The sequence below is a fragment of the Neoarius graeffei genome, chromosome 15 (genome assembly GCF_027579695.1).
Source record: "Neoarius graeffei isolate fNeoGra1 chromosome 15, fNeoGra1.pri, whole genome shotgun sequence".
Taxonomy (NCBI): domain Eukaryota; kingdom Metazoa; phylum Chordata; class Actinopteri; order Siluriformes; family Ariidae; genus Neoarius; species Neoarius graeffei.
This window is the reverse complement of record NC_083583.1, coordinates 14,154,889-14,173,636: the sequence shown is the minus strand read 5'-3', so window position 1 is coordinate 14,173,636 and position 18,748 is coordinate 14,154,889. Positions and strand designations below refer to the sequence as shown.

Genomic DNA, 18,748 nt, shown 5'->3' with positions numbered 1-18,748 from the left:
CTTCTTTAGACGCTGTCTTCTTAAAACTGAATAAATATTTAAAAAGAGCCAAATGAGCCAGTCTTCTGAACGGCTCTTTTCAAAGAACGGATCACAAAGATGCGGATCCCATCAAAGAGCCATAAATCCCATCTCTACTAGCGCGCCCTGCCCGCGCTGGTTCTTTGGGGGAGGAGGGCAGAGGACTCTGGCTGTGCGGGGTGTGGCATTACAGTCTAGCTGCTATGCAAAGTCTCTGTTCCAAGTTCCTGGCAGTTTCAAAAGCTTATGAAAAACCTACATCATGTCACAGAGCGTTAATCTCGCGATAAAAAAATTATCGCCATTAAAATTGAGTCAAGTTAACGCGTTAATAACGCGACATTTTTGACAGCACTAATATATATACACACACAATATATATATATATATATATATATATATATATATATATATATATATATAAAAAACTTATCAGAAATAAAATCTAAAAAAAAAGAAAATCAAACCTTATGACCTAAAATATATATATACATATATGTTTTTTTTTCTATCCACATTCATAACTATTGATCAGTCCTGCACACCGGCTTGGAGAAATTTTAGCCCATTCCTCCATACAGAACAGCTTCAACTCTAGGATGTTGGTGGGTTTCCTCACATGAACTGCTCGCTTCAGGTCCTTCCACAACATTTCAATTGGATTAAGGTCAGGACTTTGACTTGGCCATTCCCAAACATTAACTTTATTCTTCTTTAACCATTCTTTGGTAGAACGACTTGTGTGCTTAGGGTTGTTGTCTTGCTGCATGACCCACCTTCTCTTGAGATTCCGTTCATGGACAGATGTCCTGACATTTTCCTTTAGAATTTGCTGGTATAATTCAGAATTCATTGTTCCATCAATGATGGCAAGCCGTTATGGCCTAGATGCAGCAAAAAAAGGCCCAAACCATGATACTACCACCACCACGTTTCACAGATGGGATAAGGTTCTTATGCTGGAATGCAGTGTTTTCCTTTCTCCAAACATAACGCTTCTCATTTAAACCAAAAACTTCTATTTTGGTCTCATCCGTCCACAAAACATTTTTCCAATAGCCTTCTGGCTTGTCCACGTGATCTTTAGCAAACTGCAGACAAGCAGCAATGTTCTTTTTGGAGAGCAGTGGCTTCCTCCTTGCAACCCTGCCATGCACACCATTGCTGTTCAGTGTTCTCCTGATGGTGGACTCATGAACATTAACATTAGCCAATGTGAGAGAGGCCTTCAGTTGCTTAGAAGTTACCCTGGGGTTCTTTGTGACCTCGCCGACTATTCCACGCCTTGTTCTTGGAGTGATCTTTGTTGGTCGACCACTCCTGGGGAGGGTAACAATGGTCTTGAATTTCCTCCATTTGTACACAATCTGTCTGATTGTGCATTGGTGGAGTCCAAACTCTTTAGAGATGGTTTTGTAACCTTTTCCAGCCTGATGAGCATCAACAATGCTTTTTCTGAGGTCCTCAGAAATCTCCGTTGTTCGTGCCATGACACACTTCCACAAACATGTGTTGTGAAGATCAGACTTTGATAGATCCCTGTTCTTTAAATAAAACAGGGTGCCCACTCACACCTGATTGTCATCCCATTGATTGAAAACACCTGACTCTAATTTCATCTTCAAATTAACTGCTAATCCTAGAGGTTCACATACTTTTGCCACTCACAGATATGTAATATTGGATCATTTTTCTCAATAAATAAATGACCAAGTATAATATTTTTGTCTCATTTGTTTAACTGGGTTCTCTTTATCTACTTTTAGGATGTCTGTGAAAATCTGATGATGTTTTAGGTCATATTTACGCAGAAATCTAGAAAATTCTAAAGGGTTCACAAACTTTCAAGCACCACTGTACGATTCGATTTTGTGTAATAACTGTTTAAAGGTTCAGTTAAAAGTATCTAAATAGATAGCTAAAAATAAGGGGCAAAACTGGAGGGTTCGGTTTATTCTGCAAATAACATCCCAATAATCTGAAAAGATAGGAAACGTATTTAAATATTTTTTGTAAATATTGTTATTTTTTTTAAAAATGAAATCATACTTTGTTTTACATGAAAAAGCATACCTTTGTACGTGGTGAAATTAAAATCACCTCTTGTTGGTGCAGTCAAACCGTTTGACACTACAATGGCCTGACGGACATTTGGGCCGGTCCAACTTTAAGAGACGACAGATTTTCGGTCTGTGAGGGATTTTTTTTTTTCTACATTTAATTTTTTTTAAAGCGAGATTGCAACCTCACAACATTCTCGGAAAAATTTCTTTGCCGCAAAAAAACAAACAAATCATGAGCGCCAGCAAATGTGTGAAAGCAAACTCAGAAGGAAAAAGTGTTAATAACGTGCCAACAGTGGCCTCTCTCACCTCTAAAGACGTCCCCATTACAATCAGTAAGTCTGCCATGGGGAAGTCAGTGAGGTAGAGGAAAAAGTGCTGCGGCAGCTCTTCTCCAAAAAACACGATGTCAGGCTTAATGACTCCTTTACACTGAGAGCAGTGAGGCACTGTTCCTTCCATTATGTCACTCTAGGAAAGGAAAAATATTTCAGAATCGTCAAACGTGATTCAGGAGGAAAAAGGAAAGAAGTTATTTTATTGTTATCTTGCTTTATTACATGATTGATTGATTTATCTGGTGCATAATAATGACACTCACACGCAGGTCTTCTCCTTGGTATTCTCGACGACAAACTGTGCATGTGGCTGTTGCAAATGTCCCATGTGCCTCCACTAACTTCTTAGCTGGGATTCCTGCCACTGCCAGAAAAAAGATCCAGAATGGCCAGAAAGCATGGCAAATATATTCACATCCCCAAAGAATGTCTCGAATAAATACAAACAAATGACCATCCCAGATTATATATGAGTGATTGACTGATTGATAGATTAGATAAATTGTTCTCCATCTCCAAAATTTGTCCTGTCCTTTTAATAAATATGAAGAAATTTGTCTTTTTTTTCCAGAATATTTGTGCTGAAATTGTTGGCAAAAAATGAATGTTTTTGGAAGAGAATTCCCATCCAACTGTTGCTCTGTCTCCTTGTCCCTGAACAAATATGACCAAATTATTTTTCCTAAGAATTCATTTAAAATATTTTTTCATTTAAAAATATTGACACCCCATAGATAGATAGACACACACACACACACACAGTGATGAAAATGAGCCCAGAGAGCATGGAGTCGGATTTGCTATCAGCAATAAGCTAATCCAGATGGTGGAGTCGGGTCCAATCAACTCAGAACGAATCATGCACATGAGACTAAACACTCAATCAGGCATAACTAACCTGCTATCTGCCTATGCTCCAACTCTGACCTCCAGCTCCGATGCTAAGGACACCTTCTACAGCCAATTCGACAATGCTATCAAGCGAATCCCAAAGAATGAAGCATTGATCCTTCTTGGTGACTTTAATGCAAGAGTGGGCGACAACTAAGGTTCTTGGACCATCTGCCTTGGGCACTTCGGAGTTGGAAAATGCAACAAGAATGGCCAAAGACTGCTGGAACTTTGCACTCACCATCACCTCTTCATTACGAACACTTTCTTTGCCATGAAGATGCATCACAGGTTCTCATGGATACACCCTAGATCAAAATGCTGGCATCAACTGGACCTTATCATCTCTCGTCAAGAGCACCTTAACAACTTTTGGATCATGAGAGCATATCACAGTGCTGATTGCGACACTGATCACTCCCTTGTCTTCTGCACCAACGTCCAGACTTGTCCTAAGAAACTGCACCATGCTAAGCATTCTGTCAAATCTCGCATCAATACCGCTGCCACCATCATTCCCGAGAATGTCTCATGCTTCAACAACATCCTAAGCGATAAACTCAAGGACTGTCAAGAGCTCGATATTAAAGACCACTGGGAACATGTCAGGGACGCAACTCACACTGCAGCACTACAGGCTTTTGGGACAAAAAAACCTAAAAGCCAAGACTGGTTTGACGCAAACATTGTGATCCTCCTACCTCTAATCGAAGAAAAGAGAAATGCACTGCAGAACTACCAGAGAAACCCTTCATTAAGTACTCTGGAAGCACTTCGCAGGGCCAGGAGCCGCACAAAGGAAGAATGTAAGACCTGTGCTAACAACTACTGGATGAGTCTGTGTGCTAAGATTCAGTCAGCTGCAGATACCGGGAACATCAGGGTTATGTTCGAGGACATCAGGAAGGCCATAGGGCCTCCACAGACAAAGCATGCCTCTTTAAAGTCATCCACTGGGGAGATCATCAGTGGACAAATCCAAGCAGATGGAAAGTTGGGTGGAGTACTTATCCGAGCACTATGGCTGAGAGAATCTTGTTTCAGCTTCTGCTTTAGACCAGATTGGTAGGCTCCCTATGCTGCTCGAGTTGGACAACATCCCCACCAAAGAAGAGTTCTCCAAGGCCATCGGTGACATATCATCTGGCAAGGCTCCAGGACTAGACGGCATTCCGGCCGAGGTATTCAAGTGCGGCAGGAGCAGGCTGCTTGACGCTCTTCATCACTTGCTCTGCAGGTGCTAGGAAGCGGGAGCAGTCCCCCAAGAGTTAAAAGAGTCCATCATCACAACCCTGTACAAGAACAAGGGCGACTGCAACAACCGTGATAACTACCGTGGTATCTCATTACCTTGCATTGCTGGAAAGTTGTTCGCTAGAGTCGCTTTTTATCGCCTCAAAAAGCTTGCAGAGAGGGTGTATCCTGAATCTCAATGTGGCTTCCATTCCATGCACTCGATAGTAGATATGATCTTACTGAGACAACTCCAGAAGAAGTGCCGGGAACAACAACAGCCACTCTTTATCGCATTCATTGATCTGACTAAGGCATTTGACTCAGTCAGCAGAGATGGTCTTTTCACGATCCTGCCCTTAATTGGCTGCCCTCCAAAACTCCTGAGTTTTGTCAAGTCCTTCCACGATGAAATGCAGGGCACTGTATAATTCGATGGGTGCAGGTCAGACACATTTGACATCAAGAGCGGCGTGAAACAAGGGTGTGTGTTAGCACCAACACTCTTCAGCATTTTCTTCTCTGTTCTCAAACACGCTTTCGGGCCAGCTGATGAAGGTGTTCTGCTCCAAACTAGATCGGACGGGAAGCTCTTCAAACCAGCACGCCTCCGAGCAAAAACCAAGGTTCACCAAGTACAACTGCGCGACATGCTCTATGCCGACAATGAGAAAGAGCTTCAGAACCTCCTTGGCCGCTTCTCCAAGGCCTGTGATGACTTCAGCCTTACCATCAGTCTGAAGAAGACGAAAATCATGCACCAAGGAGTCAAAGCTTCCCCAGCTGTGACCATCAAAGACTACACATTGGAAGTCGTCTCGCAGTTCACTTACCTAGGCTCTACCACCTCAGATAATGCCTCTCTTGATGCTGAGCTTGATAAAAGAATCAGAAAGGCTGCAACCAATATGGCCAAACTTGCCCCTTGTGTGTGGGAGAGCAAGAAGCTCACCACTACCAGCAAAGTTGTGGTTTATCACGCTTGCATCGTGAATACCCTGTTATATGGCAGCAAGTCCTGGGCCACCTATGCTAGTCAGGAGAAACGCTTGCACTCCTTCCACATGAGGTGTCTATGTCACATCCTATCTATCTCGTGGACAGACAAGGTCACCAACAGCGAAGTACTTGAAAGAGCGGGCATCCCCTCAATATACACCCTCCTTAGACAATGTAGGATGAGATGGCTGGGCCATGTATGGCGAATGGAGGATGGTCGCATCCCCAAGAACCTCCTGTATGGAGAGCTGGCATCTGGCTCAAGACCTATCAATAGACCAAAACTACGTTTCCGAGACGTCTGCAAGAGAGACATGCTCGCAATCAGTCTCTCAGTGGACAACTGCGAACGTCTTGCAGCAGAATGTAGCATTTGGAAGACAGCTTGCAGAGAGGCACTTGTAGCAGGGGAAAGAAAGCTCAATGATGACACCAACACAAAAAGAACCAGGAGAAAGACCACTGAAAGAGCTCAATCGACAACAGCCCACGTCTGTCCTACATGCCATCGTGTCTGTCTCTCTAGGATCAGACTAGTAAGCCATCATAGGAAATGTGCGAAAAGTACTTGAACGGTTGCGACTCATGTGCTTGTCATGGACTTTGTCCAACGGCTGCCGAAGACGAAGACACACACACAGTGTGTGCGTGTGTGTGTGTTTTGCTGGGAAATACGCCAATGTATGCTCATCTGATAACTGATATTTGTTTGATTTCATATGAGGTCCATGACACGACTCCAGCAGCACAATTTTGGTCTCACCTGATTGTGATGTAGTAAATGTGGAGCACTTCACTAACTGACTTTAATTAGGACAACAAAATAAGCATTTTATCATTTTTATCCACAACCCTGAAAATCTGACTTTATGATCAAGGTGAAAGATATATACGTATATATATATATATAATGAATCTATCAAAATATATTATATGGACACGAGTGTTTTTCATACGAGCTCCATCTGGGACATGGAGACCCAAAACTGTGATACAAATCTCTATATGTCACTTGTGAAGAAATCAATGAATTGTTTTGATAAATTTGGGTACTTTTTGTTTGTGAATGTGTCAATATAATAAAAAGAAAGTCACACATTAGGCGGCACGGTGGTGTAGTGGTTAGCGCTGTCGCCTCACAGCAAGAAGGTCCTGGGTTCGAGCCCCGGGGCCGGCGAGGGCCTTTCTGTGTGGAGTTTGCATGTTCTCCCCATGTCCGTGTGGGTTTCCTCCGGGTGCTCCGGTTTCCCCCACAGTCCAAAGACATGCAGGTTAGGTTAACTGGTGACTCTAAATTGACCGTAGGTGTGAATGTGAGTGTGAATGGTTGTCTGTGTCTATGTGTCAGCCCTGTGATGACCTGGCGACTTGTCCAGGGTGTACCCCGCCTTTCGCCCGTAGTCAGCTGGGATAGGCTCCAGCTTGCCTGCGACCCTGTAGAAGGATAAAGCGGCTAGAGATGAGAAGTCACACATTAGCTTGAAGGTATGAAATTTATCTTCTTGTGTTGAAAAACTCATATTTTTAATACAAAATATATTGCAGATCTGAGTGACATAATTCCCAATATTTCACTCTGATGATGTCACTCCCAGTGTTTTCCCGCTGACTAGATGCGCGTTGTAAAAATGGTGAACCAGTTCAAAATTAAAATTCATTTGATTACCCTGCATATTTTTTGTGGATGTGTCCATATAATATAAAGAACATTACACAGTGGTGCGAAGATATGAAGTTTATCTTCTCGTGTTGAAAAATATTTCACTCGTTCACTTCACTCACTCGTGAAATATACATTCACAACTTGAAGATAAACTTCATATCTTTGCGCCACTGTGTAATATCATATATATGTACACACACACACACACACACACACACAAATTGCTATCCTTGGAAAACATTTTTCCTTTTTTATATTACTCTCAAGTCTCCAGAAAAAAAAAATCCTGTATTGTGTAAAACTGATTATCTCTTTTTTTCCAAAAGACCTTTTTTTTTTTTTTTAAATAATACTCGAGCGGCGGCTACAATTATCGACACCTTAACAATCTTTTGGCCATTGCAAAAGTAGAAAAGACTTTCAATACGTTAATTGTGCATGAATAGTTACTCAAACTACCACTGGAAAAAAATAATTAGTTGATTCCCGATTACTTAGCGCATCAGATCACATGACACCAGTCCACAAGCATCGACACCTTTGTGCACAGTTATCGACACCATTCTACAATTATCGACACCCAGATGATTATTTATTAAAAAAATAATTGGTATGTGGTATTCAGTTAACAAAATATAGTTTCTATTTAAAATTTGTTTTACATAAACTTATATTTAGTACAAAATATCTTTTATATAAATATATCGATGTCGGTGTTTACGTAAATGAGGAAGTAATTCTAATGTTTGTAAAGAAATGAACTGATAATGTTTAATCTGTGTCAGAAAATCTTTTTGTTCCACTTTCTAAGTATTTTCGTAGATCACATTTTGTTAATCATTCGTTGTTGTTTGTATTAATTTCTAGTTTTGTAGTTTACCAATAAATGTCAGACAAATGACATCATAACCACATGCAAATCCAGGGCAAAGGTCACGTATCATTCCTCAAACCAAAATGTAAAATGTCTACTGATATTGTAATATGTGGTAGATATTTACAACAAACTTCAAAAATATATATATATTTTCTGAATGGAATAGAAAAATCTGAATATTTCAAGCATGTAATTTTTTATATGCTAGGAATTTAATTCTGGTCTAATTCTATTTATTGCAATAGGATTCCAAATACTCTATAAACATTCCATTCTGTTATGAATCAGAAAAAAACAATTATTATAAATCACAGCACTTTTATTTAGATACAAAATGGCGACTGTCAAATGAAAGAGTCAGAAACAAAGTAGGTTTCGACAAGGAGATCATGAAATATCGGTGAATCTGATCAGTAAAAACATGTCCATGATCTTTCCACCATGCTTACCTGCGATGATAACGGCCGGGTTTTCCTCATATTGCTGATTGTGCTAAAAATAATTTCCATCTCAGGTAACGAGCTGCGTCATCAGACGACAAGATCAAAGGGTGAGGTGGGTATTCTGGTTGATTAATTAACCAATAATAACTGTTGTAACTGAAACTCACGTTTGTAAAATTGTTTTTTATTAGTAAATCTGAAAAGGTGTCGATAATTATGGACTGTCGATAATTGTAGCCACCACTCTATTTTCTTGAAAGAACATTCGGGGCAAAATATTAACACCCCAAAAGAATATTCAAAATACATAGAATTTGTAATTTTATGTGGGGAGGTCATTTCTTTCAGTCTTTAAAACCTATTTTTGCATTTGACTTTGAAATATGAAGTTGTACATAATCAGTTTACCATCACCATGGGGATCTTCAATAAGCTTTAAGAAAAATTAAGCAATAAAAGCTACCACTAAATACAATAAGGCACAATATTTCTACACTTCCCCTCAGGGTCACTAAGTAAGTAAGTAAGTAAAGTAAGTAAGTAAGTAAAGTAAGTAAAGTAAGTAAGTAAAGTAAGTAAGTAAGTAAAGTAAGTAAGTAAAGTAAGTAAGTAAGTAAGTAAGTAAGTAAGTAAGTAAGTAAGTAAGTAAGTCTACCTATCCATCTTTAAAGAATTTCACTCTTTTAATACAAACCATTAAAAGGACATTACAAGGACAATCCTCCAAGCTCATTGTAAATTAGGTGATAATTATCATGTTGTTTTGAACAATGTTCTCTAAATGTTCTCTTGTTTGACATTATGTCAATCAGTGCATGTGCTCATCATTTTATGGGTCTCTATTGTCTCATTTTTCAAAAGGGTGCCAATAATTCTGAAGCTAACTGTCCATCAAGAGACTAAGAAACTCACTTCTCTCCAGTCCATCGATGTTTTGGGTGTATATCCTAAGCAGCTGGCCTTTGTCATGAAGCAGCCGGATGAAGTAGTGCGTCAGATTGGGATGATAGTTACCAGGATACAACTCTTTAGCCAAGGCAAAGAAAGGTTTCGGGTTGTAACGGAAATAGTTAATCTCAAATATGGCCTCAGCATAGGGAAGGTTGTACTTTTGAAGGTTGTCATAAAGGCCACTTCCAGGTGATCTGTCATAAGAGATGGAGGAAATTAGCAAAACGGAAGCAAAATTTTTGTGTCAAAGCCATTTTTCTAAAACTCAGTTGCCAATATGATTGGACTTGCTATAATCATGTTATAATCAGGGATTTTTCAGATAGTTACCTGAAATCTGGAATTCCACTTGGAGTACTTATCCCTGCTCCAGCCATCACTACAATCCTTTTGTACTCTCGTTCTCTGATTCCCTTCGCTATGTCCTCTAAAGTCATATTCTGTTTGCTGCCACCATGGCCTCCTCCAAAAAGCCTTCTATAGAAGCTTGACCTATACCATGAATATTGTCATATTAAACAAGAATAAAGGCACTGCATGACATGCTTTTGTCCTTAATGGACAAAAATATGTGGAGAGCTGACCTTCACATTCATATGTGGTTCTTCTGTCAAACTGTTGCCACAAATTTGGAAGCACACAACTGTCGAGAATGTTGTATCCTGTAGCATTACAGTTTCCCTTCACGAACTAACCTGTTCCAGAATGACAATGCCCCTGTGCACAAAGCAAACTCTATGAATACATGGTTTCCCAAGGTTGGTACAGAAGAGCTTGAGTGTCATGCACACAGCCCTGACTAACTAATGCTCTTGTATTAGTGGAATAAACACAAATCCCCATGACCATACTCTAAAATCTAGTAGAAAGACTTTGCAGAAGAGACGAGGGTTTTTTGTTTATTTAATATAATGTGCTATGGTGAACAACAGCCACAAGATGTATGACTAGGTCATGAACTAACATAGGCAACAAAGCACTATAATAATAAACCAAAAGGGCCAATCAATGGTTCACAGCAGCCAAGAAGTTCTCCTTATGAGATCACAGTATGGAAAGCAAATAGTCATGAACACGAGTTTTGAAAGACTGAACGCTACTACGCTGCCTGGAAGTCTATTCCAGATATGGACCGCAGTGTGGATGAAGGTCTTGCCTGTGAAGTAGGTTCCTGAGATTGGTGCAGCAAGTGCATGAATTGGCATAGACAGGCTAGTGCGAGTTGCATGTCTGATCACATACGGCTGAGGAGCTATCCTCTTCAGGTCTGGTGAGCATGAGCTAGTGTGCAGCTTGTAGATCACAGCACTAGCAGCCACCGGATGTCTATGATGTAGGGAGGGGATGTTTAGTTCCAGTCTGGCCTGTTGTTCATTCACACCAAGTATTATAACCACAATGGTTAGAGAAGCAGCTTTGAGACCAAAAGGTTGCTTGTTTGATTCCCTGGACCAGCAGGAATGGCTGAAATGCCCTTGAGCAAGGCACCTACCCAGGTTGCTCTGCGTATATTGTACGTCGCTCTGGAAAAGAGCATCTACTAAATGCTATTAATGAAATATACTGTAACATAATGCAAAGAGGGAATTTTATCTGGAATGGGATGTTCAGCAAGCACATATGGACGTGATAGTCAGGTGTCCATAAACCTTAGGCCATATAGTGTATAGCTGAAACTACTTACTGACATCCCCAAACACCTGAGTGTCCATGTCTCTCCAGGTCCAGCTTCTGAACACGGAAAAACCTGGCTGAAATCTTCCTAGGACCAAAGTGTATCCTTGAGAGACCTAAAAGGTATTTCCCAGTAGAAACACAGCAAACATTAAGGTTTAACATGCATGCATATTAATGGTGCAAATATGAAATAATGAAACGTTTTATTACAATTTATGCCATTTTTTTCAGACTGCAGATGATTAAGAATATTGTTTAGGAGCTGAAGATGGTCTCTCATATATTATATATAACACTACAAGGTATTGAAAACCCCTGCATACAATAATGTACATAAATCTACCTTTGCCTGTAAATATTCCTCCATTACTTTTGATATTTATAGTACAACTTCTCGGTAAAATCAGCAACAAGGTCATGCTGTTGGGTTTAACAAAATAATGCTAATAAATCCAGGATATTAAAACTTTTATACAATATGTCAGAACAGATAAACACACTAATTAATATCATATAATCTATAATAATACAGTATCACTCTGATCCAACAACAGTGTTATGGTCGCTCCAATGACACAGACACCTTTACCGTAATGCACGAAATAAATGCACACATAATGCCATGAAAAGTCAATTAACAGCAACAACGACATCAAATTTACATCATTATTTCAAAATGATGTACTTTTTTACGTACTCAATTCTATAACAGCAAGCGATTTTAATATATCTTTTCTAAATTTTATTATTCAATATTTTATATTTTTTAATGCGCACTTATTATGCTGTTGTAGGTCAAACCTTGTCTAGTGAAACAATCCGGCGCCATGTTTATTTACATAATCTGTAATGATATTTAATTAGATAATAGATAAAATAATGCATATAATTATGCTCATTTTGAGATTTTTTTTTTTTTTTACTAAAGTATTTTTTCATCGAGGACGCATTTCGTAGATTGGTTCCTCCTTCAAAGCGGAAGGAGGGTGACTTTTATATTATAGAACGGAAACGATTTGACTGGTTGTGTTTCAATCCTCATGCTACAGCACTAAAGAGTGCGTTCAATTAACGTTCTGGTGTCCATACGTACTATTTAGTAGCCTGTGTGGTGCTGTTTGGAACAGAACCGTTTCTGCAATTGGGTAGCGTAATCCCATTTCCTGTGCTATGATTGGCTAATACGTCTCACTCACAGTGACTGACAAACTACTAACCAATGGTAGATCAGAAGGCGGGATTTGGCGTAATACTTGAAGGGAAAAAAAAAAAATAACGCCGGTGACAGCACAGGAAAAGATACAGTATTAGTGTTCATCAGATTCCAACACTCGTTATTTTCAATCAATTAATTAATTAAAGACCGATTAAAAAAATATGAAAGATGTCCCGGGATATCTGGTTCTTCAGCAAAGCACAAGCTCTAGTCCTGAAATGGCGGCGCAGTGGCACGCGCTTGAAGATTTGTACAACAGAAAGTAAGGTTGCTGGTTAGCATTAGCCAAATACCGTCACAGGTTTTTAGCAAGTCATTGTTTTTCCTCCCACTGTATGTCACACAAAAATAAAATTACTCACTTTTTTGGAATAAAAAAAATGGCCTGTTTTTACATATTATTATGTATAATAGTTTATATCATATAGATACTTTTATGTATAGATATATAATATAAAGTGTCTTTACTAGTCAATATAAAGTCACAGTGGCTGGAAAATTCATTTTAAAAAAAACTATCTTTTACCTTTTAATGTCTGTTTTTATTAACTGTTAGATTGTGGCATCAGTTAACTCTGAAGTTGACGGAGTTTGTGAAAGACCCTTATTTTAAAACTGGAGACACTCTTATCCAGGTGAGGCTGCGTTACCATGGTGATCAGGTGTGTGTGTGTGTGTGTGTGTGTGCTCGCGCATGCGCGTGCTTTTATATACTACTGGGAACCAAATGTCCCCACAAGGATAGTAAAATCTGACAATTTCGACCTTGTGGGGACATTTGGATGGTCCCCATAAGGAAATTGCTGTTGTCTCATCTCATTATCTCTAGCCGCTTTATCCTGTTCTACAGGGTCGCAGGCAAGCTGGAGCCTATCCCAGCTGACTACGGGTGAAAGGCGGGGTACACCCTGGATAAGTCGCCAGGTCATCACAGGGCTGACACATAGACTACGTTCAGACTGCACCCTGAAACGACCCATATCCGATTTTTTTGCCCATATGCGACCTGTATCCGATTTGTTATTGACAATCTGAACGACACAGATCCGATTTTTTCACATGCGACCCAGGCCGCTTGGATATGTGGTCCTAAATCCGATGCATATCCGTTATTTTCACATGCGACTGCAGTCTGACCGGACAGGTCGCATTCATGCGACCTACACGTCATCAACAAGATACAAACGTCACTATTCTGCGTTGGCTAATCCCGCCTCTTTGGTGGAAAACAACAACATTTGTACAGTTTTCAGAATTTAAATAGACTTTTATAGAATTGATCAAGCTAATGGTGGATTTGGTAGGGACCTGGATGTTAAATCATCCTGTATTACAAGATTATAAGATTGTTCTGGAAATTTCCAGTAATTTGACACCTTCGGTCTCATTAGTCTGCTGCCCACATTAATCAGATTATTGTGTGAGTTCCGCCGCCGCCACAAAAACCACATCGCCAGGTCTCGCCTCATCTCCATGCTTTACTTGCAAACTTGAAGAGTGCGCTTTTTTTTGTTTACGTATTACGTAGATGTGCTTATTACGTGTCAAGTTGCGCATGCGGGACACTTTTGGGTCGTTTTCCGTTCATATTGGAGATCGCATACAAGTCTCATATAATTGGTAATGTGAACGGCCTAACAAAAAAATCGGATTTCACAACAAATCGGATATGGGTCGTTTCAGGTTGCAGTCTGAACGTAGTGATAGACAACCATTCACACTCACATTCACACCTACGGTCAATTTAGAGTCACCAATTAACCTAACCTGCATGTCTTTGGACTGTGGGGGAAACCGGAGCACCCGGAGGAAACCCACGCGGACACGGGGAGAACATGCAAACTCCACACAGAAAGGCCCTCGCTGGCCACGGGGCTCGAACCCGGAACAAAAATTTAAAAAAAATAAAAGAACCAAAAAGTTTCCTTTTCATTACTGAGGTTAAAGCTCATAGGCAGCGGTTTTTAATTTTATGCACATTTGAAACCTTATATGTTAAAACATCCTCTGTAATTTTCTTCTGGTCCCAAGAAGTATTGTTAATAAGTAATAATTAAAATAAGTTAGCGCGGATCGCGGCGAATTTCTGTTTGGCAATTTTCGTGACCACTCGGCGCGTGACGTCATTCAAGACAAACAAACCGCTTGAGTTGAGTCCACTTCCATTTAGGCCAAAAAAATAATACTTTGTTTCCTGTTACCCGATCCCCTCTCGGTCTACAAAACGTTCATGCGATGCACACAGCGTGGTTGTCCCTGGTCATAGACCAACGTCCGTACGTTATTCATAGTGCAAGTGTCTCTTGCATCATAAACGGCCGATTGTACGCATGCGCGTGACTATCTCTAACAGGAAGCAACGAAAGTGGTGGTGGTTTGTGTGCTGAAAGGTGCATGTCTTGCACATCGCAAGCGTCGCTAGAAAAAGAGACATTTAAAGACATTGAAGATTTGTTAGCTTGTACCAGTAGTTCTAGAGTAAATATAGAAATCTTCTACGTGAAGCATCGGTTGACACACCGACAACAAACAGCACTCACTGTGTTGCTGTCAGAGTTCGAGTACTCTTGCGGGACGCCAGTAATACCCCCCGAACATTTTCTTGCCTTAGTTTGTGGTGTCAGAATGCCTCTCAACTGTGCAGATCCTGTTGAAATAGCCTACTATAGCAGTGGATTTGGAAGAACAGACGTTTGTCCATATTGTCTTAAAGACTCTGTGTTAAACCAGATCTGAGAAAAATATTTAAAACAGTTATTGAAGTATGTGGCGAGTGCCTTCAAAAAGGCATAAAAGACATTTGCTACAGGCCGTATGGGAAGTAGACATTGAACAGCTGATCTATACAGTTCAACGCATATGTTCAGTGTGAGAAGTTTGTGTATGGTTCGAAATAAATCTTTGAAAAGTGTTCTTTAGTGTTTATTTCTAAAAACAGAATACCTGCAAACATGCATTCAAACAGAATGCTGAGTGGGTGGGTATTGTGAATATGGGGGAAAAACAGCGGTGATAGCCATGGAAACATTTTTTCCCAAAAAAAAAAAATCCCTACCGACCTACCCTAATTTTTCAAGGCATGTAATAGGAAACAAACAATTTTTTTGTTTGGCCTTACTTGCATTGCCGTTCGGCTTGAGTGCAGACGTGCGTTCGGGAATTCCCAAAGAAAAAACATGCCTTACTGTTGTGCAGTAAACTGTAACAACGGGACCAGTTCAGGAAGAAGTTTTTACCTTTTTCTGAGAAAGGAGAAGAGGCGGAGAGAGTGGATTGTGCGCGTGAAGCGAGAGGGTTGGCTTTTTCCAAAAGAGGAGAAGAGGCAGAGAGAGTGGATTGTGCGTGTGAAGCGAGAGGGTTGGCTTTTTCCAAAAGGGGAGAAAAGGCAAAGAGAGTGGATTGTGCGTGTGAAGCGAGAGGGTTGGCTTTTTCCAAAAGAGGAGAAGAGGCAGAGAGAGTGGATTATGCACGTGAAGCAAGAGGGTTGGCTTTTCCCGGAAGAGTCGGAGAGAGTGGAATGTGCACATGAAGCGAGAGGGTTGACAGCTGGGTAAATACGCCACTCTGTGCTCCGATCACTTCGACGACGATTCATTTTTGAAGAATCCCCATCTGTTGGAGAGTTTAGGTGTCAGTGTCGGACAGAGAAGGCTCACGCCTGACGCTGTTCCAACAAAATTTGAGCACAAAATCAAGCAGTCAAAGAAGAAACAGACCAGCAACGCTCAAGCAAAAAGGAGAAGATTGGAGGTAAACATTTTTACCTTTCACCTTTTTCATTTAAATGCTCGGTAGTTGAAAAAAAAATCATTGATAGACGAGATGAGATGTCAGGCCCGATATATTGACACCAGGAAATACCGCGGATGGCAGGCTAATGTGGCCTACCGGCGCACTGTCAAGTAATCGTTACCTATATCCACTATGGCTTCACAATGGCCATAGGTTCATACATGTATGGTTTCACCTCTCAATGTTCAATTTGGAGAGTGCGTACTTCAAAATCGCTATCGCTTTCAGACATTTTACACAACCTCTCACGACCAAAGTCCGTACACGTGTGCTCAGTTCGCAAGTAAACACAGAGCTGCTCCCAGTCTGTTTGCCTTGAATGACGTCACGACGACGGCCCCCTGGCGGTAAAAGTGCGCGTAAGTGAGATGTAAACAAACCTTTTGGAACTTGCGCAAACCAGTATGTTTTAACCGTTTTATCCAATTTTAGGGTGCAAATTAGACACTAGGAAGATTGAATTTCCTTTTTGGGTCGTTCTTGTAGAAAATAAAGTTGATGTTCTATGTTCCACCTCTGACCCTTGCCTATGACCTTGAAGTGCAGGTACAGCATTAATTAACTGCAATAATAATGATGTCAGTGGAAGGTCCTCACAAGGAGAGTGAAACAAACGTGTGTGTGTGTAAGAAAATCACACGTTGGCTCAGAGGCTGACACTCATCCACAAATCAGTGAATAAGTTACAGTAATTGCCCTGGACACAAACTAATACCGAACTCCGCCATCTACACAAGGAGTATTAACAAGAGTCATCAGGAGATGACATATCCCTCCGACCCCGACATGAAACCCCACTCCAAATTTTCCTAAGTTGAATTGGTTGCCATGGAAACATGGAAAAAATAAAAATCATAGAAATCCCAAAATTTCAAAAGGCACAACTCCTCTAGTCGCTCAACATAACTGTCAGGTTTCATGAAAAAAAAATCCTAATAGTTTTTGAGTTATGCTCCGGAAATTAAATGTTTACAGATGGACAGACAGAGCGATAGCTATATCCCGCACATTATATGCTGGGGGGATAAAAAGGAAGAACACAGCCAACTCGTTTGACAAAATATAAGCTAATAAGGATTGTTACAAATATTCACTTTTCCCAAAGACATTTGCACAATGAAATTGCCTCCCGGGAAATGTTAGAGATGCCCTCCCACCATCGACACCTTTAAATCCAGACTGCCGACAGTTGATCTGGATAACGTCGTCCAAAAATCCCTGTTCAAAAATTAATATCCTGCTCAGTCGACTTGCGCCTGCACGTTACATCCTATCTGTGGAGTTTATGCAGTAGCCCACCAGAACCAGATATGAAGTTTATCTTCTTGTGTTGAAAAATTCATGTCCCTGTTTACTTCGCTCACTTGTGAAATATGTTTACTGCTCGAAAAGAAACTACATATCTTCACGTGACCATGTAATATCCTGTATATATTTCACGCGTGAGTGAAGTGAACGAGTGATATATTTTTCAACACAAGAAGATAAAATTCATATCTTCGCACCGCCGTGTAATGTTCTTTATATTATATGGACACATCCACAAAACAATACACACGTTAATCAAAATAATTTTAACTTTGAACCGGTTCGCCATTTTGACAACGCGCATCTAGTCAGCGTGAAAACTCTAGGAGTGACATCATCAGAGTGAAATATCAGGAATTATTATGCATACAGGACACTTTTTCGATGGAATAAAAACACGTATTCTATTCCCTTCTAGCGGGTTTCATTCATTCGGTTTGATAGCATGCAATATTGTTAGCATATCGCTTATCCTATGTATTACGTTGCTCTACCCAATGGAGAATGAGCGTTGAATATAGTTTACGATATTGCACGGTTGTCAGTGCAACATGACATTACATGCCAGAGCTGATGTGAATATCCAATAAGAAAACTTTTCTGCTGCGCATGCACAGAAGCATTTCTTTGTCAGCCGGGAAAGAGAGAAGACGAGGCTAATCCAGTGCTAAGATTAGCTATGCGATAATTAAGTACTAAATAAATAAACCGAAAACTAAAACCGAAGACACGCTGAACACCCGAAGGCTACCAAAACTTCATTAGATATTCTTCACGCATATTTACAAGTGAAAAACATACCAACGGACATCAAAAAACTGGAAGAGAGACATGTCGGAAGCGTAAAACTTCCACGCTAGCCAGCGACTGTGACAATTTGTAAACAAACATGGCCGCCAGGTTTGCTTTGTTAAAAGTGGAAGATTTTGAGAGAATTTTGGCTGCCAGGTCGCTCTGTTGTGTGTAGCTGTTGATGTTGATTTTAAAAGTAAGTAAATAAATTACAGAGGGAAATGAATACTTAAGTATGTGTGAAAAATACTGTAGTGAGCTTGCAGCGTGGAAGAAGAGTCTGGAGACAGAAATCTTAGTTTCTCAGTCGTTAGCATGTGATACTTGCTTTCGATAGCACTGGCTTGACCGCTTTATTAGCATTCACTAACACTACTGATGAACGCTACACTGGCTGGAAGGTGACTTCACTGCTGCGCTGACAGCGCGGAGTCGCGGGTAAGCTACCATTGACCTTCGAGAAGGCCAATATGAAGAGAGTGTG

The 18,748-nt window shown here is 40.4% G+C and overlaps 2 protein-coding genes across 4 annotated transcripts in view; one reads left to right on the top strand and one right to left on the bottom strand.

Annotated features, from left to right (window-relative positions):
• The window catches only part of sirt3 (sirtuin 3), a 31,919-nt gene extending 20,205 nt beyond the window's left edge, over positions 1-11,714 (bottom strand). The window contains exons 1-7 of one of the 3 annotated variants that reach the window (XM_060940892.1): positions 11,687-11,709; positions 11,500-11,576; positions 11,164-11,269; positions 9,810-9,971; positions 9,441-9,673; positions 2,686-2,786; positions 2,394-2,555 (exon numbers count right to left, since the gene is read on the bottom strand). In XM_060940892.1, coding sequence (XP_060796875.1) covers positions 2,394-2,555; positions 2,686-2,786; positions 9,441-9,673; positions 9,810-9,971; positions 11,164-11,269; positions 11,500-11,575 — 840 coding nt within the window. In that variant the 5' untranslated portion in view covers position 11,576; positions 11,687-11,709. Of the gene's footprint in view, positions 1-2,393; positions 2,556-2,685; positions 2,787-9,440; positions 9,674-9,809; positions 9,972-10,063; positions 10,197-11,163; positions 11,270-11,499 lie in introns of those variants that run through there. The other 2 variants (XM_060940891.1, XM_060940893.1) reach the window with 2 other exon arrangements.
• A 733-nt stretch (positions 11,715-12,447) lies between these two features.
• The window catches only part of LOC132899190 (26S proteasome non-ATPase regulatory subunit 13-like), a 40,326-nt gene continuing 34,025 nt past the window's right edge, over positions 12,448-18,748 (top strand). Inside the window, exons 1-2 of the mRNA XM_060940890.1 lie at positions 12,448-12,634; positions 12,929-13,007. Of these exons, the coding sequence (XP_060796873.1) occupies positions 12,534-12,634; positions 12,929-13,007 (180 nt within the window). The 5' untranslated portion in view covers positions 12,448-12,533. The remainder of the gene's footprint in view (positions 12,635-12,928; positions 13,008-18,748) is intronic.